Genomic DNA, 25,757 nt, shown 5'->3' on the forward strand with positions numbered 1-25,757 from the left:
CTTTTATATTGAGCGCCCGCTGGTATGGTGAAACATCACACACGACTGGGCAACAGAATTCAGCTTCCAGGCAGCCAAAGTAAGCCAAAGGATATGCAGATCTGGCCTCTAACGCCTTCATAATATGTGGGAATGTTTTCAAACTGCAGCATTCTCCTTCCCCATAGCAAGCAATGCCAGTTGAGTTTGCCATTTAAAAGGAGGGGCTGCAGTTTTCTGGAGGATGTACAGCATACACTTCCCCCCACCCATCCCCGTGGCTATTTGGGATGATCCCTTCTCTCCTCCCCCTCCGTGTGGCTATTTGCGATGAGCCCTTCACCCCTCCCCTTGAAGCATGGCTATTCTCAGGGATGATCCCTTTTAGCCAAATTGCAAACAGCCCGGCACGAATGGGGTCCTTTTACTGTTGCCTTACAAAAATTCCCCTATTTCAACCAGATGACCATAAATGATATCACTCTCCTGCAGCTAACACAGAAAGATATAGACTGAATGTTGCTTGAATGCGACCAAAACCCAGGACCATTTGCTGCTATGCTTTGTGCTGCAATGATTCCAGACTACTTGCTACTGGCTTGGCGTGGTAATGTGTCCTACTGTGGAGGACAAAATAAGGCTGCCCTCCCCAGAAACCTTCTGCAAAGGCTTTCAGAGTACCTCCAGGAGAGCTTCATGGAGATGTCCCTGGAGGATTCCCACTCCATCCCCAGACACATTAACAGACTTTTCCAGTAGCTGCATCCCAAGTCTTCAGAGCAAATCAAACATTAAACGCTATTGCTTTTAATCCCTGTACTGTAGTTACAAATGTGCACTCACCAGAGGGGCCTTCTCCACCTTCAGGGTCAGGGATCCCGCACTGGGAAGGTGTTGGCTCCAGGGTGATGAAAAGGTCCTGGCTGCCAGGGAGAAGGGATTCACTGCTTGCCTATTGCACATTCTCTTCCTCCTCATCTTCCTCATCCACAAAATCCTCCTCCATGTTGCGTGAGACTTCCCCCTTGCAGGTGTCTATGGACAGTGGTGGGGTAGTGGTAGGTTCCCCCCCTAGAATGCCATACAGCGGATCATAGAAGCAGCATGTATGGGGCTCTGACCCAGAGCGACCGTTTGCCTCCTTTGTCTTTTGGTAGGCTTGCCTGAGCCCCTTGACTTTCAAACAGCAATGCTGTTGTAGCCTTTGTCCATCATGCCCTGTGCAATTTTTGCATATACATTACCATTTCTTCTTTTTGATCGGAGTTCTGCCTGCATAGATTCTTCTCCCCATACACCAATGAGATCCAGTTTCTCCCATTCACTCCATGCTGGAGCTCGTTTGTGATTCTGGTGGGACTTCATGGTCACCTGTGCTGCTGAGCTCGCCACACTGACCAAACAGGAAATGAAATTCAAAAGCTCCCGGGGCTTTTCCTGTGTACCTGGCTAATGCATCTGAGTTGAGAGTGCTGTCCAGAGCGGTCACATTGGAGCACTCTGGGATAGCTCTCGGAGGCCAATAACGTCAATTTGCATCCACACTACCCTAAATTTGACCCAGCAAGGTCGATTTTAGCGCTATTCCCCTCGCCAGGGCAGAGTACAGAAGTCAATTTTAAGAGCCCTTTAGGTCGACGGAATGGGGTTGCTTGTGTAGACACATTCATTATAAAATCGACCTAATGCAGCTAAATTTGATCTAACCCTGTAGTGTAGACCAGGGCTAAGATGTTTAAAGGTAATTGATAATGAAACGGATTAAACTGGGTTTTGTACCCAATAGAAGGTATTTGGCAAAAGCAGCAGAATTTTATGCTGTTGTGATTTAAAATAATCTGTACTCATAGGAATGTTGAAAAATTAGTTAATTAATGAGCTCTTTTTATATTTATATATTACACACACACACATTTTGTCCAAATTGTCTAATAACAACCTAGTTGGCATATTCAGTAGCAAGATAAATTGGTGGGGGGGGGGGAATTAGATTTATAAAGACATAAAATCTTCAGAAAGAATCTTATATTGGCAGGACAATGAACAAAGGGACTAAAGAGGTCAAATTCTATGTCTAATGTCAAAGATTGCAGTCCTAGGATCATAAACAAACATATAACTCTACAATATATAAATGCATTTACAGTATTGCCCTTGAATATGTGAATAAACCATAAGTGACAACAGATTCTTTTAACAAATTAAAAGTTTAAATACCTTATCCTCTGCCTGGTTTAGCCCTCTTTTTAGGTCTTCCACCTGACTTCTCAGCTTCTTAATCTCATCCTCATGTTGTTCCACTCTCTTGTTTGCATGCATCAGTTCCGCCACTTTATCATGATACTGCTTGTTTAGCTTGTGGTGTGCATGCTGCAGCTCAATGAGCTCCTTTTAAAGAAAAACAATACCGTTCAGATACTAAAATACAGTTGGGCACTGAAAGAGCTTAGAAATCTTCTTAAAGGAAGCTTTCTACAGAGAGCCTGCTATGGCCGTTGAAAGTCTTGCTTATAAAAAAATTGGTTAAGTGTATTCCAGTTAATGTTAAGTCTAACAAGAACAATTTTGCATTTTCAGGTGAACTTAAAAGTGTAGGGACCTATTCACATCACTTCACAAAAAAATATAGGGAGGGCAGATCCTCAGCTGGTGTAAATTGCCTTTATATCATCACCAACACCAATGGAGCTATAAAAATGTACACCAGTTGAGAATCTGGTCCAGGGTCTTTTATCACAGCATTGTGACTGCAATGTGCCGCCACTGAGGAAGAAAATAGTCCCTTCAGTAGAGAACTGTGAGAAATGTCAGGGCTATCTGTGGCTTTCTGAGGAGAATTGCTGTGGAAAATTACATGATATTTTATCAAAAGACAGAGGTTGTTACAGTTAAACTGATGAAGCTTCCAAACCATTTATCAAAACCCTTTCAGTTCTCATTTCAAGGTAGATGAAACAAATATTAAAATAAAGTTAATCTGTTTCTGGAACTTTTTAAAAAGTAAAACAAATCTGTGTTTTGCCCTTGCCAACTCTTAAATTAAATACACATTTTCATAACTTGTTAACCTCTATCCTAAGGTAATAATCATTTGGTAAAAAATCTTAAGAGTGTGAAAACCAAAATGATAGCAGGGAGATGCAACTAGTTGTAAAAGTTAGTGTAGTCAAGACAAAATGTTTTACATTTGAAAGTAGCAGTGTGTATAAGAGCTACCTTGTTTGGAATAAGAAATTGAATATAAAGAGATAATTGTTATTATTACTAATTTGTATTGTGGTAGTGCCTGAAGTCCCCCGCCCCACTGTGTTAGGCACAATACAAATAAAAAGAAAGACAGTTCCTACCCTGAACACTTTATAATTTAAGTAAAAGTACATTGTAGCCTAAGTAGATTGTGAAGAAATTTGAATCATCAACTGAAACTCAGGACACTAGTGGACACCTAGTCTTTGGTTTGATCATCTATAGCGAACATTAGGGCTTCTGGTTTTTTGGTGTTTATTAATTTCATTTTTGTGGTTAATTTGGGCTTTTGAGGGCTTTCTCTTCATATACACTGGAATAAGTAATGTATATTCTATACATTACTCATTACACTCACCTATACTGTCATAAGTAATCTTTTGATAATAATAACATATGGAGATATACCTATCTCATAGAACTGGAAGGGACCCTGAAAGGTCATTGAGTCCAGCCCCCCTGCCTTTGCTAGCAGGACTAAGTACTGATTTTTGCCCCAGATCCCTAAGTGGCCCCCTTAAGGCTTAAACTCACAATGCTGGGTTTAGTAGGCCAATGCTCAAACCACTGAGCTATCCCTCCCCCCTCACACTTCCCTAGCATGCTTTAATGTAGTACTGTCTCAAACAGCACTACATTAAAGTTCACTAGGTAACCTTTGGTACACACTAGCAGGGTTTACATGGACCAATTAATGTGCAACACATGAGTGTGCTTCCGAAATCATACCCTCATGGTTTTCATTAGTGTTCCATGTAGACAAGCCCTTAAATACGATTAAGCACTTTCTGTGTTTTTCTGGCATCTATTGGATAAGAAAAAAAAAGAAATTTGCATTTTTCTTCTTTTTAAACTTGTTCTCTTATTGGGGGTGCTATATTGGTGTTTATTGGTAAACACAGAAAATCAGAAGCCCTATGAATATTTCAATATAATTAGCGTTTATAGTTCTTTTTTAGAAAAAGTCCAAAAGCCCTAAACATCTGCTTCAACTGCTATACTTTCCTGCCTCCCTGGTTCCCAATTTATTCCTGTAAAAGTAAGGCCTGCACAGTTAGGTGGACGCAAGACAGCTTACATCAGCCTAGCTGTGGATGTGTCTTCACTTAAATTTGGCTCCTGCCAACATAAGTGCCTCACTATGCAGATTTAATAATATGACCTTCATGAGTGGCGTAGAGTCATGGTCAATATACTTCGGTCAATGCAGTGAGAGTGTAGACACTGAATTACTTATGTCAACCATTACTGTCCTCCAGCACCTGTTCCACATTGCCCCACACTGACCGCCCTAGTCATTATTGTGAATTCAGTCTCCTTCCCCCGGCACCTTTTAAAGCAAAAAACACGGTTGGTGTATATGTACCTGAAATGGAAATGACTGTTCTTTCTCCTTCATAAGTTCTGTTCCTTTAATTTACTAAGTTTTAATTTTTTCTTAAATTGCTTGGTTCATGTTAAAGATTAATTTTATTCCAAAAAATATAATTTTATTCTGAATTAGTTCCTAGCATATGTTGGCTGTTGCTGAGCAGGTCTAACAATGACCAATTATCTGTTACTGCACTGTATTGCACTATTCATAATGCCACTCACAAAAAATATTAAGAGGTGCATTGACAATGTAATATTCCTACATGCACAGCAATCACTACAAGATTCGTATCAGGTTGCAAAAGAACAGGGCCAGGTAGAGCACATTTCTACAACACTCACTAGTCTGGCTCACTATTAAAATGGCCTTTCAAAGACTCCCTGAGCTGTGTAGTTCTGCAATGATCTCTTCTACTAAACCTTGTTTCTGACTGTTCAAATTAAGCTGACAGCTGCACTACTTCCAACCTGTTGGAAACTTTTCCTCTTTTGGTTCACAGATATTATGCAGGACATTGGGATGTTTTTCTCACCGCGGTCCGATCTTGTAAGTAAACAATGCCGGCAACCCTTCAAATGACCAAAGACATATTTAACTGTCATTCTACACCTGCTGAGCCTGTAGTTGAAGCGCTCTTTGGTGCTGTCGAAGTATCCAGTGTACGACTTCATGAACCATGGGAGCAAGGGCTAGGCTGGGTCCCTGAGGATCACTATTGACATTTCAACATTCCCAATGGTAATTCACTGGTCAGGAAAGAAAGTCCCTGCTTGCAGCTTTCTGAATAATCCTGTGTTCTTTAAGATGCATGCATCATGGATCTTCTCTGACCAACCCACACTGATGTCAGTAAAGTGTCCATGGTGATCCACCAATGCTTGCATAACCATAGAAAAGTAGCCCTTTCTGACGATGTACTCAGGGACAAGGTGATCCAGTGCCAAAATAGGGATGTATGCACCATCCATCATCATTGCTGTAAAACCATTCATTATGTCTGGCACATTGCCAAATCTTCTGTTAGAGATGGTGGGCAGCAAGGAGAGACACATGGGTTTGTGGGAATTTTGAAAAGAAGGCACACAAATTATGAAATCTAGATGAAATTATGGGATGGAGAACACTGCATTACGAGAAATTGACCCCATGCTTCCAGTCACCCCTGTGCGACTTGTTTCTGCAGGAACTTCCCAAAAGACCCTGCACTGGATGGTGATGAATTGCACAATGGGATACCTACCCATAGTCCACTGCACACCGCTGACACAAGAAGCTAAATATTCACACTCACAAGTGATGTAATAACAGTGGCATGATGTAATGTAGGTCAACACAACTTAGTAATGTAGACGTGCCTAAGTGTCAAATTATTAGTAGCAAATGATGATGGCAATAGCTGAACATGCCCACCGTGAACTAGCTTTTCCCAGAGTTATGCATAAAGCCAGTGTGAGTTGACTGATCATGTAGTTAACAACTGCTGTCTTTTCTCTTGCAGCTTAATATTATAGCTCTTCCCCCTCCCCTAAAAAGCATGCTGTTAACATCATGTTATTTGTCCAATTAGACCACATCATTTCCCTTTTTTAATCAATCCACTGTAATTTTCTTCCCCAGATGCTAGCAAGTAGGTGCCAGGTTAGCCTATCCTTATGCAGACTCATTGTGGTGCCAGAGACGAAAAGGCATCTCTTTTAAGTACAGGAGTCCTCTGACACTGACAGCAGGTCTCTGATATCAGCTATGTCATATTCTTTATTAAAATATAGCATTTCTGAGGTTGGTGACTAATATTATTGCTTTCGTAGAGTCCCACAAAATATGTCTGTTCTCAGGGCATGAATGTTACAGTTGATTATTAGGAGTCCTTTAGTGGCATGTACCATAAGCTGCTGTTTCTGTTTGATGTTTTACACAGTTGCCTTCATTTTTACCTCGGATATCTAAAAATCACTGGTTTCTAACTTTGTGTGCAGATGTAACTGGAAGCCATCCGAAGTCTGAGATGCAGATAAAAGGCCAAACAGCTAGTGACTAGAATCCAAAATAAGGAGGTAATGATCAAATAAAGGTTCTTGTTGTTTTGTTCACTAAACTTCTTCCAATGAATCCTGGATGTTAAAAGATCTAAAACAATGTCAGGTAATGCTTTTAAGAAGCTACAGTCTTTCCATTGCTCTCAAAACCTTTATTTTTCCATTTCCCTCCCCCAAAATATGTAAACTAATTATCACTGGCTAAAAATGGTATAACTCGGGTATCAGCTATAGTGATTTAAAATCATCATTGTTGTTCTGTAGACAAACACAAAGTGACTTCAGGATACTGACTGGCTGAGATACTTGTTCTGCTTTTGCAGAGTGAACTATTGGTATATTTTAGTAGACTTTGTGAATGTTATAAGATCTTGAGTAGTCACAAGATACATTGGATGATCCAAACACCAATCTCAGAGAGCCAACACTTCCCAACAGAGTGTCTGAGAATGTGTGTACTCTTGCTTAAACGGGTTCTTTTCCCAAACTGTCCACTGCAATCCTGAAGCAGCCAGCTACACATAGGCAAGTATTTCACTGGTGCATAAAGCATGCTGCCCACCAGGCACTCGGGGAAGAGTTGGTGTTGTAAAGAGGCCAAAGGGAAAGACGTTTTATTGGCAATGATAGTATCTTACCCCCTCTTTATGAGAGGGACCTCTGAGAAAAAGAGATGGGGAACAGGAAGTTAGAGTGGTCATAGAGTGGAATTGGATTATGTATCCATACTGGATTATTTCTAACATCCACTAAAAAAAAAGTGGACAGGGCAATCCTTAAAGGGAAGAAGGGTTTTCTTTCCCCTGATGGCCCAGACAAAGCCTCACCACCCAAGAGGGCATATGAGAGATCCTAGCAAGTGATTACTCCTGTCCACCCACTAGGATTGCTGTGCCAAGCTTCTAAAGCCTCCGCAAGCTGGTTCCTTATTTGGCTTCTCTGACATATTTCCTGGGCACTGACTCTCAGAAATGGGGCTCCTCAGCCCATCTGTAATAAGCCCTAGGACCAGTACTTACCTCATAGATACCCCAGTTACTTGAACATAGTAGTTTCCACCCAGAAGGTGTTAAGCTTCTGGTTTATAGTTCAGCTTTCTCAGGGGCAAAAAGCAGTTGTGAAGCAGTCACCACACATTCATACACCTTTATGTTTAATCATACAAAGCACAAGAGTGTACAGATCATACAAAACAATAAAAGCTAAAGTCTAAGTCCCTTGGGTTGTCCAGAGTCCTGGGGCCCATCTGGGCTCAGGAAAGCCATTATAAACCCCTGATCCATAAGGCTGCTACATGGTGTGTGACCTCTTCCTCCTGAAGCCTCTTACCCAGCTTCTCTGAACTTTCTCTCTCCTGTCCCATGCTGTCTCTACCTGTCTGGGTCCCCTGTTCCTGTATGTTCCTTGATTTAAATCCCTCCTGGTCACTGTTCTCTTGTTGTATTCCTGGCAAGTTTCCACTGCTCCTACCTTTCTCCGGTCCTTCAGAGGAGTTAGCTAAATTGGTTTTCTAAGGGCAGCTCATCTATTGGCCCAGATATTTGCACCTGAATAGGGTCGTTGAGGCCTAAGCACCTTCTCATGTGTCTGTCTGGTTCATATCTTTTTCAGGGTTTATCGGTAGTGGTGGATCCACATACATGCAGGTGTTCATAACACGGCAGTTTTTTATAATATAATATCTTAGGGTATGGCTACACTTGGAATTTCAAAGCACTGCCGCGGCAGCGCTTTGAAGTGTGAGTGTGGTCTGAGTGGCAGCGTTGGGAGAGAGCTCTCCCAGTGCTGCACGTAAACCACATTCTTTACGGGTGTAGCGTGCAGTGCTGGGAGCCGCGCTCCCAGCGCTGCCACCCTGATTACACTGACGCTTTACAGCGCTGTATCTTGCAGCACTCAGGGGGGTGTTTTTTCACACCTCTGAGCGCGAAAGTTGCAGCGTTGTAAAGTGTGAGTGTAGCCATACCCATAGTCTCAATTAGATTTCAGAAATTTTACAGACAGCTCCAGTGGAGAGGGTGGGAGGAGGAAGTATTCTTTTGGCTCCAGTACCCTTTGTCCCCTCCTCCACCAGCAGATAACTGCGGTATATAACTTTTTTATTATTGTTGTTATTTATTCTCTTTTTGCCCCCTTCCATTCTGGCTAACCTTTGACCAAATTCTCTTTAACAGTTGTGAGGTTACTCCAGCTTTACACTGGGGTAACTCAAAACTGGCTCTTTAATAAATGAACTGTATTACTTTCATAAGACTGATGTCGTGAGTATGAGGTTTATTTTTTCACAAAAATTATTTTGATTTTTGAAAATAAAAGCACCTAACTTTAGAAGTTGGAACAGGCACTAATAAAGTCAGCATCAAAACAGCTGATAGGACTACATCTTTGCAGCAGTAACAATGAATATGGAAAGAAAGGAAAAAGGCAGAGGTTGAATAAATCTGACAAAAAGACTGCTTGAGAAATAATTGTTGGGATTTGGGGGCTTTTTTAAAAAAAAATCTCTTGAGCAATCTCTACCCCATTATAATTGTAGGAACTCCATTTACAGCAGGAGTCGGCAACCTTTCAGCAGTGGTGTGCCAAGTCTTCATGTATACACTCTAATTTAAGGCTTCGCGTGCCGGTAATATATTTGAATGCTTTTTAGAAGGTCTCTCTATAAGTCTATAATATATAACCAAACTACTGTTATATGTAAAGTAAACAAGGTTTTCAAAAATGTTTCAGAAACTTTATTTAAAATTAAGTTAAAATGCAGATCTTATCAGTTTACTGTGATCCTTGCCCTTGCTTTTCCTTGCTGAGTTTTCCAATATCTGGTGGAATGTATTTAGATACTTTAAGCTGCACACAGGCTTCTGAGTTATAAATTGATAACCGGTTGGCAGGAGGTCAGTGGCTGGAACCCCAGATCAGCAGTGAGTGGAGCTGGCGACTGATAGGGCTGAGAGGGCCGGAAGCCTGGACCCTCTCTGCAACTCCAACTGGAAGCAAGGTGAGTGGGGCTGTGGAGGGGACCCCAACTGGCAACAGGCCAGCAGCAAGAACCCCAGAGCAGCAGCGAGTTGAGTGGCTCAGCCAGCCACAGCTCTGGAGTTTCGGCTGCTGGCTCCTGCCAGCTGGGGTCTCAGCCTGCTGCCAGCCTGAGATTCCATCCCCCAGGCCAGTAGCTGGTGCTGAGTGGGACTGGCAGCGGGACCGTGGCTGGCAGGAGCCGGTGGTGGAAACCCTAGAGCAGCGACAGGCTGAGCAGCTTAGCCTGCCGCTGCTCTGCAGTTTCAACTGCTGGCTCCTTGCCAGCTGGGGTCTCAGCCTGCCTCCAGCCTGGGGTTCCTTCCCCCAGGCCAGCAGCAGGCGTTGAGTGTGGCTGCAGTGGGGAGGACCCCAGGCTGTCAAGGGGCCAGAAGTGAGGACCCCAGAGCAGCGGCTGGCTGAGCAGCTCAGTCCACTGCCACTCTGGGGTTTCCACCACGGCTCCTTGCCAGCTGGGGTCTCAGCCTACTGCCAGCCTGGAGTTCCTTCCCCCAGGCCAGCAGCGGGTGCTGAGTGGGACCCCAGCTGGCAAGGGTCCAGCAGCGGGAACCCCAGGGCGGTAGCATGCTGAGCAGCTCAGCCCACTGCTGCTCTGGGGTTTCCACCACTGGATCTTTGCAGCTGGGGTCTCAGCCTGCCTCCAGTCTAGGGTTCCTTCCCCCAGGCCAGAAGCAGGGGTTGAATGGGGCTGCGGCAGGGGGTACCCCGGCTGGCAAGGGGCCAGCAGCAGGAACCCCAGAGCGGCGGCGGGTTGAGCGGCTCAGCCTGCCCCACGTACCATCAAAAATCAGCTTGCGTGCCATAGGTTGCCGACCGCTGATCTACAGTTATAATCATTATGATTGGGCTGTTTTTGAGAGAGAACCTAGTTTGCACACAAATAATAATACATGGTACAACAATAGCTATAGAAGAACTGCACTTCTATAACTGGGTCTGGCTTGACTGAACCATAGCCTTGTTACACTTCAGCTGGACTTAATAGAGGACATGGGCAAGAAAAGTTACTCTGACATGGAAACAAGTTGATTAAAGTACAATGTGTGTGGGCACTATAAGCAAATGTGTTTATTTGAAAGTTAGTTGAAGACATCAACTATCGTTCAAAAAGAAGCATCTAAGATGAATGCACAACAAGATTACATGACGTTTTATAGAAAGAAGTGGAATAAATTGGGTACCATCTCCAAATTCACCCTAATCTTATTGAAGCTGTCATCATAGCAAAGAATAGTAGAATACACAGAGAGCAGCATTTAACAAATTCACATAATAAGCAAAAAAGCAAAATGTGTGTTTTGCTGCAAGTGGCAAAAAATTCAAAAGACATAAAAAAATTCCCTTCAGAAGAAACAGTCAATTATATCATGGCCTTCCCTCAGCCACATTTTTCTCTACCCCAAGGAACCTGCCCAGTTCTCTTGGAAAAAATCAGGAATAGTTTGAACTTTCTTAAATGTTCCTAAGCCCTAGTGTAAAAAACTGAACATATTTTTCGATCTCAGGCATAACCAGTGATGACTAGAGAGAAATAATTACTCTGCTTGTTTTACATATGATATTCCTGGTAAAGCAACCCATGGTATTCTTTATCTTTCTCACATTCTCCCCTTCTTGGGCTGCATTACCTCAACAGTATACTTAAAGAATAGTGTACACTTCATCATTCATTGCCATGTAAAACACTCTACATTTATTAGATGTCCTTTTTGCACACTTTATTTTACTAATATCACATTGTATCTTTAAAACTAGCTTTCGCAGTATTTCTTATCATTTCATTAGACCACTCTCTACTTCATCCCGCAACTTGTCAATAATAATAATTTAAAAACAGCCACAACCACCAACAGCACCACGTAGTATGGGACCCAGAAGAATTCAAGCAGGATGTCAATACTTCTTCCCACTTGATAGTTAGCCATCTTATCTACGCACTTTTAATCCAATTCTGAATACACGAGTACTAGTCAAATCTCATTTACATCGCTCTAGTTTCCCCAATAACAGTGACTTGTTGAAACTCCACTCTGTTTACTTTATCTACTCTAAGATAGATATCATATCAAAGAAAGATGTATTGGATTTTGTTTTTTCTTGATGAAACCAACTGTGTGCATTCAGACATGCCTCACCTCAACTTTCCCCTAGAATCTAAATCATTTCAAAATGACAGTTTTATTAGTTGTCTTAGCAATTTATCAGACACTGAACTTAAATGCCGTTTGCAATTCTCTATCAGTTTTATTTAGGATTGTGTATTCAGATTATGCAGAGTCCTGAACATAGCAGATTATCCCAACATTTTTGTTTACATTTTTCATCAGCTTTTCTAATGCCTCCAGGAGAAAATTATACCAGGAAGTCTAAAATAAGCAGAGATCTGATTTTCAGCATGTTTCTACCATTTATGAACAGAAATGCTTTAAGACTAGAATTTTTTTTTTACCTCACTTCCATAAATGGCTCCCTCAGGTCCTAAAAAAAGCATAGAAAGTATACCTCCACTAACATCCTTTAGTGTAGACTGTACAAACACTTCTAATTTCTGTGCATCTTCAAAAAGATACTATAAGGTTTGCCTGTAGAAGTATTCTGAGACGTTCCTGATTGGCCCATGAATAAAACTAACAACTGTGATTCCAGTACTACTAGACCTTAAGGTAAACTTCATCAGATCCTGCTTATTTGAATAAAATATTGAGCAATCTAGGTGATCTTTATTGTGTTCCTTTCTGAACAGCCTTGTGACTTCCCTTCCTTCCTGGCAAACTCTAAATACAGAAGTAATGTTATATTTCCAGAGTATAGTAAAACAGCTATTAAGCACTTCAGCATGCTCCTTGTTATGCTGTTTGCTCTCCTTTCCTTTAGCTGCTGCATGGCACATGAGACTACCTTTTGTGCAAACTCATATGGATTTACATCTCAAATATTACTTTTCTACCTGATGTACTTTATTTGATCTAATAATACAAAATATGAGTAACTTTTCTGATACATTTAATCTAGTATATATTGCTTGTCTTGTGAGGAGAAAAACAGATCAGTTTGAACGGATGTTGTAAATTCTCACCAGTTTATGAAATCCTTTACTAGGTCCAGAGATTCTGAGGCAAACTAAAATGATATGGCCTACCTCTGAGGTGCTATTAGGGAAAGAATAACTTACAGAATAAGCTTTGCACGACAAGTAGAATCAATCATTTTTACTATTATAACCAAGACAAAGTCCCATTAGAAACTATACCACCCTTGCAACCAACTACTTTAGATTTTTATATAGTTGGTGCTCCCAATATTCGAGTACTATGTTTCAAATCACTTCCGTAAATCTAATTGATTTAATAAATTCATACTTAAATTGTTATTCAATGACTTACTCTACTCTTCAGCAGTTTTACAGTATTATGCATACAGTAGTACTAGAATATAATTAAAGGCCCTATTCATTGAAGATAAATTCTTGTGCCACTAGGTCAACTGTGTTTTTTGTCCCTTTTTCTAGTTAGAACATTTCTGTATGAAAAATTACTATGGAAAACTGGAAATTAATAAATCCTTGGCTATGGACTGGCCTGTACAGGAGTCATATACAAATATGAGGCCATGACAAACATATACATTTATCATATGAACATAAAAACAGTACTTCACGGACAAATCTATAATATCCCATTAACATGGAATGCATGTCCACAGCTACCATTTACATGAAGGTTATTCAGGGAAGTGATCCACTAACTCATCGTTTTTAAAGATGATCTGGATGTTAAAAAGCTTAAGGAACTTTGTATATGAAAATACAAAATCACACTGGTTCAAATTCATGTCAGAAGGGTGACCATGCAGATGTCCTGAAAAGCCAGGAAATAATTCACAAAATACACTTTCTGAGCTGTGGAAATCCACATGTATGCATATAGCTGTGAAAGATAATGGATAACCATACCTATTTGTGTATCATGAATTCAGAGGATTACCAGAGGGGAATGGCTTGACAAAGTGTATTTAAAAGCCATTCAAAAGGGTTCAAAGCCACAACAGTCTTATGCAGATGCCAGAAGACCAAGCAGATAATACTAATTATTCAATATTATTTTTAGGTTTTTCTATGGCACTCAAGAGTAGAGGCTCAGAAGATCTCACGAACAATTTGTGCTGAAAACCACCCACTAAGTAGGGAAGTATCATCCATATTGAACAGATGGGGAAACTCAGGCAAAGAGTGGCTAACTGACTTGTCTAAGGTCACACACAAAGTCTGTAGCAGAGCTGGCTATAGTACCCAGATCTATTTATTATCAGGCCAATGCTTTGGCCATGAGACTGTCATCCTTCTCCATAACAGAGGATTTGTTCCAGCTAGGGGTTATAATACATCTTGTTAAAATGAGAAGTTGTAACCCCCAAGAAGATGCAGATTGTTATTTCCATACATGCAAGCAAACGATGTGCTACTTGCTCTGCAATTCCCATTTCATTGCTAGCATTGGTTGGAATGATGTCCTTGCTGATGTCTGCTGCCTAAAGGTAAGTACCAAGAGGGAAACTCTGGAACTAGTTCTACGTATGGGCAATGCAAAAGATTCACAAAACAGCTTGGCTCTGCTAGCAGGTGGTGAATACGATAGTTTAGTTGTTCTGCCTCCCATATGTTCCGCAAATCTCTGACTACAGACATCCATGGCACACATGATGAAATATTGTGCTTACATTTCTACTGACTTGTGAATATGTGAACTTTAGGGCAGGGATCAGGAGATCAAGGCCCCTCGGCTGATAAGTGTGCATCCTCAAGAGGCAGAGCAGTGACTGTGTATTACACAGTTCATTGCTCCCCACCAACTTGAGTTGCATTCATGCTGGCAGGGAAGGGTTGCTTTTTTCAGAGTAAAAATGAGGACACAGTCTATTTGAAGAAAGGGGGTACAGGGGAAAAAAACCAATATGAAAAAATCTGTCTAGGGTCCTCAAAAGTTTTGTGATCCCAGTTAGCTGCTCTTGTATATGCACTTTCAGTACCCTGGTGTTATGAATTAACATGAATATTCATATTTTGACCACTTAGGGTATTTGCCATTTATGGGAAGCAACATCAGTGTTACCCCAGTAAATGAAGTAACTTTTTGTAGCAAAATGCATGGAAACTGGAGGGAGGCGCATAGGTTGCAGGAGGGAAGAGACTGGAGGAGACATCAGACTGTGTGCACATGGGTCGAATGCCAGATGTAGCTCCAGGGATCTTAAATGGTGTTCTGAATAAAGAGCCAGTTTAATTTTTGAAGTATGGAGTCCTTTCATGTTATTACCCAGGATGTGGCACATGAAACACTCTTTATAAATGTACCAGAATACTGGAATATTTGGAGGAATGTTTCATTTGTGAAATGATGTTTATTTAAGGATGTGATAAATGAAGGGGGCATGGAGCTCCCTTTTATGGACACCCAGCCAGCCAGTTAGCTATAAAGTCCCTCTTGGTGGCTGCTTGCTTTATCTGTAAAGGGTTAGAACATCTCCCAGGTAAAGAAAAGGGAGTGGGCACCTGACCAAAAGAGCCAATGGGAACTAGAACTTTTTAAAACAGGAAAAAAGCTTTCCCTTTGTCTCTCTGTTGTTCTCTCTGGGCTGAAGAGATGGGGGCAGCTGGAATGCTATGTAAAGTTTGGACCAGGTATGAAAAATTCATCGTCCATACCTAGAAGGATTCATTGGGACAGGGAATGTTTAGATAGACGCAATTAGGGTTTTTTTTTATTTTTTATTTTCTGTAAGGCTTTTGGATTCCTCTGTGCTAACTCCAGATGCTTTTGTTTGCTTGTAACCCTTTAAGTTGAACCCCCAAGAAAGCTATTTTGAGGTCTTCATTTTTGGAATTGCTTTTTTAAAATCTAGCAAAAGCCTAAGTTCCAGATGTATTTTCTTTTTGTTTGTAATAAAATTTACCTTTTTTTAGAACAGGATTGGATTTTTGGTGTCCTACGAGGTTTGTGCATATGTTATTAAATTAGCTGGGGCAACAGCTAATTTCCTTTGTTTTCTTTCTCAACTTTTCCCTGGAAGGTGTGTGTGTGAAAGGGTTGAGGGTACCCCACAGGAAGGAATTCTCAAGTGCGCTTTTCTGGGATCTGAAAGAGGGTTTACATTTGGGTGGTGGCAGCGTTTACTAACTCAAGGTCAGAGAAAAGCTTTAACCTTGGGAGTTTAATACAAGCCTGGAGGGGCAAGTATTAATTTTTAAAATCCTTGCGGGCCCTCATCTTCTGCAATCTAAGTGCCAGAGTGGGGAAGTCAGCCTTGACAAAAGTTTTTTCTCTTACCTGTGGATAGAATTACAGACATGAGTCTCATAATCAAGATAAGCATGTTCCTAAAATGCCTTTGTAAACCACTTCTATATTAATACCAGATAGAAAAGTAGTAAATCAGAGACTAGTGGAAACAATGTAAGGTTAACTCTCATAAAAATACAACTGTCCAGGTTACTGTCTTGTAATAGGCTACTGCTGCGTTTAATCCTTTCTGGGCAATTGTGAAAGACTTATTTTTCAGAAAGAGAAAGAGAATGTTACTACTCTGCCATGGATGAGCAAATGAGAGAGTTTTGATTTATGCAAGAGAAAATCAATTACAGAAGCATAACTTTGTCTCTTAGATCAATATGGCACTTTCAATGTGCTCCAAATCCTACTGAAGTCCATGAGAGTCTTTCCATTTACTTCAATGGACTTTGGATGAGGCCCTTCCTGGATAAAATGTGACAATCCAGAATCCTGGATAAAATGTGAAATAAGAATACTGTCACCCTTCTGTCCTACTACTGACTCCTATTTATTGTTAGTATATACTTACATGGTTTTTAACTTTTTTTCCCTGTTTTGCAATGCTTATTTGTTTTGGAGCTTTCTCAGGACGCTTAATCCTACAAACTGGCTAATTAATAAATGTAGATCTTGATTTGTTTAATGCTATTACTTTAAAATGGAAATAAAACTAAATCTAGCTGCGAGTGCACTTGACAGGTGTAAATCCTGCTAACACTTGTAGTGCTTTATATTTTCAAACCGATATACAAACAGTACAAAAAGATGACTATATTTTAGGTTAGTCTCAGATTTGATTTTATAAGAAGAAATCATGTTCAAAATGATTTAATCTCAATCTCAACTATAGTGCTTTAGTACCATAAATCTGTCCAGGTGAATGAAGAGTGTGGGGACTTCATCTGTGGCTATGCGTGAATAGTTTATTATCTTTTTGATATTGTCACAGTTACTTTGCAGTTTGAAGGTGCTGATATTTTTTCTAGGCCAACCAAGTTAAAGTTCATAATGGTCTTATCTGGCTGTTAGCTAAACATTACAGATTACTGAGGCAGCAAAGAATGTTTTTGTGTTCTATAAAATTTGTTTTCAGTCATGCCATGTTTATCTCTGCATCTTAGAATGACACAGTATTCACGACAGCAGCAGGCATGCTGGCAAATGGTAGAATCCCACTTTGCTACTTTTCTGTTCTCTCTTTTTCTAATTGAAAATGCATGAGTTCAGCCTAGAGATATAATGATAACTCAATAATGCTCTAAGACACACACACACACAGAGCTGGATCTTTTAAATTCACTCTGTCCATCAGAAAGAGTGCCTTTTTACAGAAATTCAGTAGGTTTTATCCTTTTTGGCTTCAAGTCATTTGTAAGACAGGTGGAAAATTAAAGACTTTAGGAGAGATCATGAGATCACATGTGTACAGATGCCCATACACACTTTTCTTGGATGCTAGGATCACTACCCACAACAAACCTTAACCAAATACAAAATATATCAGATCAATTTAAATCTTTTGAAGAAAGCTCCTAAAGTCTTCTTGGCCATCAACATCATCTTCATTACAATCTTTGATGCATCTTCCACTCATTTTAGTTATTAGTCCCTCAAAACTTTAGGAATAATAAGAACCAACAAATCTTGTGGTGTGTTTGAAGGTTGTGAAGTGCTGGTTCTAGTGAACCAACACAAGGGAATTCCAGAGCCCAGGAATGCTCACAAGAATGCCCTAGACCATTTAAAGACTTGTAGGTCAAAGTAAACACGTTAACCATCACCTCGAATCTGTCCAGTTGCCAGATTAGATTATAGAGCCCAGACTGAAGAGATGGAGACATACATCTACATATAACCAGCAACCCGAAGACCTCACAATACACACTTCCTTAAGACCTACCTTATTTAACATTTTTATTAATGACCTTTGCAAAAAAAGTGGGAGTGTATTAATAAAATGTGCAGATGACACAAGGTTGGGAGGTATTATCAATATGGAGGAAGACTGGAATATACTACCACAAGATCTGGATAACATTGAAAACTGGAGTATTAGAAATGGGATGAAATGTAATAGTGCAAAGTTCAAGGAACAAATAAGATTTTTTGCTGTAAGCTGTGGATTTATCAGTTGGATGCAACAAAGAAGGAGAAAGTCCTGGGTGTATTGGTTGATCAAAGGATGACCATGAGCTGCCAATGTGATGTGACTATAAAAAGGGCTAATGTGGCCCTAGAGTGCATCAGGTGAGGTATTTCCAGTAGAGACAGGTAAGTAATAGTACCATTATACAAGGCATTAGTGAGACCGCATCTGGAATACCGGGAGCGATTCTAGTCTACTGTGTTTAAGAAAGATCAATTCAAACTGGAACATGTCCACATGTCCTCGGATGATCAGAGGAATGGAAACCTTACCTTATGAGAGGATACTTGGCTTGTTTAGCCTAATCAAAGAAGGCTGAGGGAAGATATGCTCTCTACAAGTACATAAGAGGGATAAATACCAGGGAGGGAGAGGAGTTACTTAAGTTAAGTACCAATGTGAACCCAAGAACAAATGGATATAAACTGGCCATCAGTAAGTATAGGCTTGAACTTAGATGAAGGTTTCTAACCAACAGAGGAATGAAGTTCTGGAACAACCTTACAAGGGAGCAGTGGGGTCAAAAACCCTAACTGGCTTCAAGAATGAGCTTGATAAGTTTATGCAGGATATAATTCCATAACACTGTGTAAAATGGCGTGTAGCCAATCTGCAACTACTAGTAAAAAAAATATCTCCAATGGCTGGTGATGGGACACTAAATGGGGAGGGCTTTTGAGATACTACAGAGAATTCTTTCCCAGGTGTCTTGCCAACACGCTTAGGGTCTAACAGATTACCATCTTGGGAATCAAGAAGGAATTTTCCCAGGTCAGATTGGCAGAGTCTCGGGAGGGTGGGGGGTTCACCTTCCTCTGCAACATGGAGCATGGATCAGTTGCAGGTTGAAACTAGTGTAAATGGTGGATTATCTGTAACTTCAAGCTTTTGAATCATGAATTGAGGACTTCAATAACTCAGCCAGAGGTTATAGGTTTATTACAAGAGTGGGAGGGTGAGGTTCTATGGCCTGAAATGTGCAGGAGGTCAGACTATATAATCATGATGGTCTCCCCGACCATAAAGTCTGAGTCCCTCTTTTGGTACTATGGGCAACAAAACAGAGAAACACCCAATACTGCCTTCTAGATCAGTGTTTTCAACCTGTGGCCCATGGACCCCTGGGAGTCTGCAAAAGATGTCTAAGATTTTTTTTGTTTTGTTGTTCTGTATCGACCTGGATACATGCAGAGGATTTATTCAATGTACTTGAAAGAAAACTGCATGGACAGAGGTAAATGCATTGGGATTTGCACTAGCGGTTCATATTCAATGACAGGCAGTATTTCAGGTTAATTGGAGCACCTGTAGTCAATTAAAGCCCTGTCTGGAACCTAATAAAAGCCCCTGCTTCAAGCAGTCAGGGTATATGAGGAAAGAGAGAGGATTGGAGTTTGGAGGTGTGTTGCTGAGACTTGAAAGACCAGAGAACCGGCGGAAGGGAGACCTTCCCCCAGCAGGGCAAGAAGACTCCCTCCCTCAGCATCAAGGACCAAGGGTAGCCCTACTCAAGGGGGAAGAGGGTAAGAAACCTCCAGGGGTTTCCCAGAGCCCTCCCACGCTTCCCTCCTCTAACACCTTCCCGGACTACTAGCAGTGCCCTCAGTGCCCCAAGAGCTGGTGCAAAGGGTAGTGTCTTAGCCCCCCACCAAGGAAAGCACAGGACCCACCATACCAACATCAGCCACTTTGTCACAGGTGTCAGTTAAAAAGTTATGATTTGCTAAGTATATTTATTCCATTTATATGCATGTATCATCTTTATATCTAATGTTATGACTATATAGATCTGTATCCCAAATGTGTTTGTTCCTGGGGTAACACTCACCATGTAAAATCTGCATTGAACCCATACAGCTTTGTGTTGATGGCCCATCAAAGGAAATTAACTGTCACAATGGGCCACAGAAGAAACTCATCCCACTCAAATGACTATTCCTGCAGATGCCTTAGCCTCCAAGTAGCCAATGGCTTGCTCCTGTGAATCAGCAAACTGTGTAAAAGCATATGACTGGCCCATGTGACCCTGGACTCCATCTTGTGCCTGTACTTATCCACAAACTATGCTGTGAGCTTTGTTTGAGACAGTAAAATTCCATCCACATGGGAGAGGAATAAAAGACCCTGGAAACATCTCAATTTTGTCTTCATTCCCTGCTTCATTTCTCTGGACTGAACTTTCTAATAAGGAAGTTCTAAACAAGGACTGATGACCCCCCAAGTTGTTTGGGTAATTTCCAAGAAAGACTTTTGCTTTATTCCATCACTGCTTCAAATCTGATATAAGAACTTTGCAATGACTTGTATATATATGATTTCATTAACCACTTTCACTCTCTTCTTCTCTCTTATGAAGAAACCTTTAGATTTTAGTTACTATAGGATTGGTGCGATTATTGGGTAAGATCCAAGTTATATCTTGACCAGGCTATGTGGCTGATATCTTGGGATCAAAAGAACCCTTTGTTTGATTAAATTTGTGTTCAGTAACCACTCATCATAAAGTCTAGTGTCTGGGTGGTGAAATAAGTGCTGGAATGCCTAAGGAGACTGCATTTTGGCTTGTTAACTAGAGTGGTGAGACAGAAGTTTACTTTTGTTACTGGTTTGCTATATCTAATGGTAAAATAACCACTAGTTTGGTGACACAGGGTTAGTTGTACATATTCAGAAAGTAGCCCCAATATTCACTGAGAACACTGTAGTATTCAAAGGGAGGCACTGGCAGCTAAGAAAATGCCAGGCAACCTGAAAAGTGTCTTGGACATGGCTGTGAAAATGGCTAACTTTATCAAAGCTCAATCACTGAACTCACATATATTTTTAACTCCGTGTAATGAAATGGGCAATGAACATGTGAGTTTACTTCTTCATACTGAAGTGCACTGGCTGTTGCAAGGCAATGTGCATCTGCATTTTTTCAAATTGCATTCAGAAATGCAAGCATTTTTTGTCACCATCCATTTGATCTATCTTGTCGCCTTGGAAACGAAGGTCATCTTGCTTACCTTTCTGATATTTTTTCATGCCTGAATGATCTTAGGACAGCAGGGAAGGAATGTAATGGTTTTCAACAGGCATAATAAAATTGAGGCTTTCATCAAGAAGCTTCAACTCTGGGTTTCTTGAGTAAGAGAAAAAATTGACACATTCAAAATCCTTGACAGATTTTTGGCTGAAGATGAGTTGACGCTGGATGGTGATATGAAAAGTGAAATAGAGGAATGCTTGGTAGCACTTAAATCTCAGTTTTGCCTCTACTTTCCTGAAATGCGCATTTAGAATGAGTGGATACGTAACCTCCTTGAAGCAAACTGAAACTCTAGATCCTATCTAATAGCTAAAGAAGAAGAGCAATTATTCCTCTTATCCTGTGATGGGGACTGAAACTTGAATTCAAGCAGGACCTTCATGCCTGATTCTGGTCAAAAATAAAAAGAGAATACTCTGATCTGACAGATAAGGACATTAAAGTATTGATGCTATTCACCACAACGTACTTATGTGAAAGTGGATTTTCAGCCTTAGTATCAAAGAAAAATTGAAACAAACTGAATGTTGAAGATCTAAGATTGAAACTGTCACCTATCCTACCAAACCTTCATGTGCTTTGTGCCAAGAAGCAAGCTCAACCATCTCATTAGAACTGATGATAAAATGGTGAGTTCATGATGTTGTTGTTGTTCACAACAGTTTGTCAGTAGACTGAGACCCCATTCACACTGGGCTGATATTCCATTTCCCACTGCAGTTCATTTCAGTTCAGAACATTTGCCCTTCAGTGTGGAAGCGCCAAATGTTTCCTGGAGCAATTTTAAAAAAAACATACCGAGGCCACCTTAAAATGTGTTCTTGGTACAGTTCACTCCTAAGCTTGGCTATTTGTTCTACATTGCAAAGTGTACTCAGTACACACTCAATGTGAAAGGAATACATGCTTAGGATGAGTGCACTTGACAAGTGTGCTGAGCTTAGTACATTTACAAGTGTCCCCAGTGTGAAAAGGAGATTTAAATTATTGCTAACAATAGATTTCCAAAGGAGTCTGCACTTCCACTCAAAATGTAGGGGTCCAAGAATGTAAATGTTAAAAACCATATCAAATACAATGCAGATCCACTCTTGGTGAATCCACAGACCCCTATGGTCTGCAGGTATGTTAGCAGCACCTCATGGTTGATAATTTCCAAGGCAGCTGACAGGTCCAAAAGAATTGTCATGTATACCTGATCTCTATTCGCTGCCAGGAGATAAGCACCATGTGATGGGGCAGTGCCCCATCCCCTGAGAAGAAAGGCTGAACCAGGCCGGAGAGGCTGCGCAGACCAGGATCCAATCAGCCAAGGCCTAGGGAGAGCCAATCAGAGCAGTGAAAGAGGCAGCCAATCAGGGCCAAGTTGATCCTATATAAGGGCTGCGTAGCAGAGGAGAAGTGAGTCACTTTCTGACTAGTGAGGGAGAAGGACTGGCTCCTGAGCCAAGGAGCAGCACCTTGGACAGAGCAGTGCTGGGCAGGCTTGGGGAAGTGGAGCGGGGCTCCAGCCGATATACCTGCCAGGCTGCGGACCTTGCTAGAAGAGGTTGAGAAGGTGCATAGGGCCAAAGAGGAAATGGCCCAGGGAAGCTAAGCAGGCAAGAGCAGAGAGAAGGAGAGCAGAGGGAGGCTGCTGCTAGAGGGTCCCTGGGTCACCCCCTTCTGCCCTTGCATTACCCCTGGCCACCGAGGAGACAGACCGCGATCCACCCCTGAGATGAGGGGCTAGACTCTAGGGTTTTGGTTGGCTACCAAGATGGGCAAACAGAAAGACTGCTGTTAACAATGCCCCCTGGAAGGGGGTGAGACAGAGTAGTGGGCACTGTCAGAGGGCAGTGTCCTGAAGTGGATGAAGACCCTCCTGAAGAGGACACTGCTGATCAGGGAGCAACTCGGGTCCCAGGACAGCAGAGTGGAGAGAATGGACGAGCTACCATGCGTCGAGGGTTCTCCTCAATGGTGAAGATCTAATTCCCGGAGAGACCAGCAGGAGGCACCAGCGGTGGTGAGTCGAACCCAATCCCACACCAATACAGTAATGCAGTACTATCTAAAACCTGACGGAATTAAAAAGATTGAGGACTCCAGGAACTGCTCGGGCTATTTCCTCAGACATACTTGATCATCTTCACCCAAAATGGGATCACAGAGAGTTTGTCTTAAGCAGAAGTCTAACAAACACTGAATCAGAAACTGGCACCTTCACGCAGGCATTAATAGTAATTTCCAACAATGACCCCACATCTCCCCGCTCTCTTTTACCAGAAAGGATGGGCATGGCTGTACCTCGTATGTAACCAATACATCTTCCAACACTGCCAGAGCCTTAAGTGTCACAACTAGCACCCAAACAGTGAAGATTCTACATTTATTCTACCTCCAATCCCTCCCTCCTCCACATGAGAACTTGCGCCAAATCCAAGTGAAATACCTGGAAAGATTTTGAAAACTACTCACAGTGAGACACTCACAACTATCAGAAGATGTAATCAGCCTAGATTAGTCACGATGTTAACTAACTACTGCAGCTGCACTAATTGAATTTTTTCTGTACTTCTTACACAGACACAAGATTTAAAAAAAAAGATCCTATTCAGAGCAGAGTTTGTGTCACTAGCATTTTAGTCATCTTCCCTCCCACTACAGGTCACATGTCATTTGATGATTGTGGAGACCCCCAAGCATGAAGTTAGCAAAGAGGGAATTTATGAAATGTTATCACAACATTCCCATCAAATTGACTGAGCAGTCTCTGTTGGTAAGACTAGTATTCTCAATCTTCTAGAACTCCTACTGTGGGCAGGTTGTTGCATACCCCAGGCTGAATTATCTTTTTTGTCTAAACTCCATGGAAGCATGTGTGAGGGTGGAGACAATATATATGCACTTCCTCACTCCCTATGCATATCCTAGACCTGTGGGGGTGTCCATATGGTCCAGCGGAAAAGCAAGGGTTAGTGGAGGCAATTCACACCTCACCATATCCCAGAGTGAGAAGAGAGATCCATGTCTGGACTGCAATCCAAGCCTATACTGTTGCAACAAAATTTGCTCACAAAATAAATGCTATCACTGAACACATTTGCTTGGCTTTAGATCTTATGCTGCTTCCAATGGTTTTAGAAAAGAAACCCATTATACTCATATCTGAAATATGCAATCAGTTGCTAGGTAAATAATGAGCTGATCATATACAATATTTTGGATTATTGATTATTCTATTATTAACAACAATTAAAGTGAGCCTTGTGCATGGATCTTGCTGAGCAGCTAGTTCATGTGAGGAAAAACTGCATGTAACAAAAGTAAATCATAATTCTGTATGATCTAAACATCCAAGATAAACAGAAAAGTAACTCTGCCGGCACTTGGTTATCTATTAGCTTTTGCTTCCTTATTAATACTTTGCAGTCTTATTCAAAGTGAATGCTGAAAATGCAAAAGATTCCGATCATTTTCTAAAAACACGTGTAGAAACAACCTGGGAATCCATTACCATTTTAAGCACAGGAGACTATTAAATCACTTATCATGCCATCTACTCACTTTCAATTACCTGTACTCTTTTTCAGAGACGTATAAACCCTCTAAGCATATAAAATAAGGCTTTGAGATTTTTTTAGTTGAATGACTTATTGATTTTTAGCATTGTTTGCATGTAGACTTCATTTGAAAGGCAAACAAATTAATGGCACACCAAAAATAAACCCAGAGAAAGAGTTTTTGATGTCTTTGAAACCTCAAGGCAGCATAATCAATAGAGAAAATGCACTGAAAAATATGGATTGCAAGTAAGAAATGTCTCTCAAATTACATAGAATTTACAAATAAATCTTTAAAGTGCAACACATATGATCAATTAAACATTCAACTCATCTTGAGCTTATATTTTCCTTGTCATCATATTTAGATAGAGCTATATTTTCTTTCAGTAACATTCTTTACAATGTTAGCTGTAGTAAATGAAATGATTCAATTAAGTGGCATCTAGATCACCACTATGGCTTTCAATTGCCATGAGCTGCTGCATGATGAGGACACATGAGCACTGACATCACAGATTGCTCCAGCCAACACACTAACGTCTGTTTCTATTGCCGTGTTCTGAGCCACTCATTTCAATGCTATCATCACCTTAAAGATTTTACTAGTTTGCTCTTGTTAAACAGAAGGGATGGTAACAAGTTAGTAGGATTAACTATCAAAGTCAGACAAGTCCAACCATGCATACACTTAAAGTGTAAGAAGCAGACACACAAGATATTCATAGGAAAAGGCCTCAGAAAACCCTCTGTTCCCGTTTTGATTTCATCTTTAAAAGATCCTGTAATCTGCATCAAATTAATTAAGCCAGTTTGCTTCTTTTACATGTATGAACATATGCCCTTGAGGTGGCTCTGCTGCCCAGAAACCTACAGCTATACGGTTTATTCTGAAAAGGGTGGAGTGTGGTTATTTTGCAGTTACATTTGAAATATGGCAAAAAAGTGTGATGTCATGTTGCAATTCAAGGCAAATGTTGAGATATCCTTCTATTAATATCTTAGATTGAGAGTTTCCACCACTGTGTTGCTATGCC

At 41.0% G+C, this 25,757-nt stretch overlaps 1 protein-coding gene across 1 annotated transcript in view; it reads right to left on the bottom strand.

The window, feature by feature from the left end:
• CCDC102B (coiled-coil domain containing 102B) overlaps positions 1 to 25,757 on the bottom strand; it is a 336,500-nt gene that overhangs the window by 123,176 nt on the left and 187,567 nt on the right. Inside the window, exon 6 of the mRNA XM_075061961.1 lies at positions 2,197 to 2,367. Within this exon, the coding sequence (XP_074918062.1) occupies positions 2,197 to 2,367 (171 nt within the window). The remainder of the gene's footprint in view (positions 1 to 2,196; positions 2,368 to 25,757) is intronic.

This window comes from Chelonoidis abingdonii, chromosome 2 (genome assembly GCF_003597395.2).
Source record: "Chelonoidis abingdonii isolate Lonesome George chromosome 2, CheloAbing_2.0, whole genome shotgun sequence".
NCBI lineage: Eukaryota > Metazoa > Chordata > Testudines > Testudinidae > Chelonoidis > Chelonoidis abingdonii.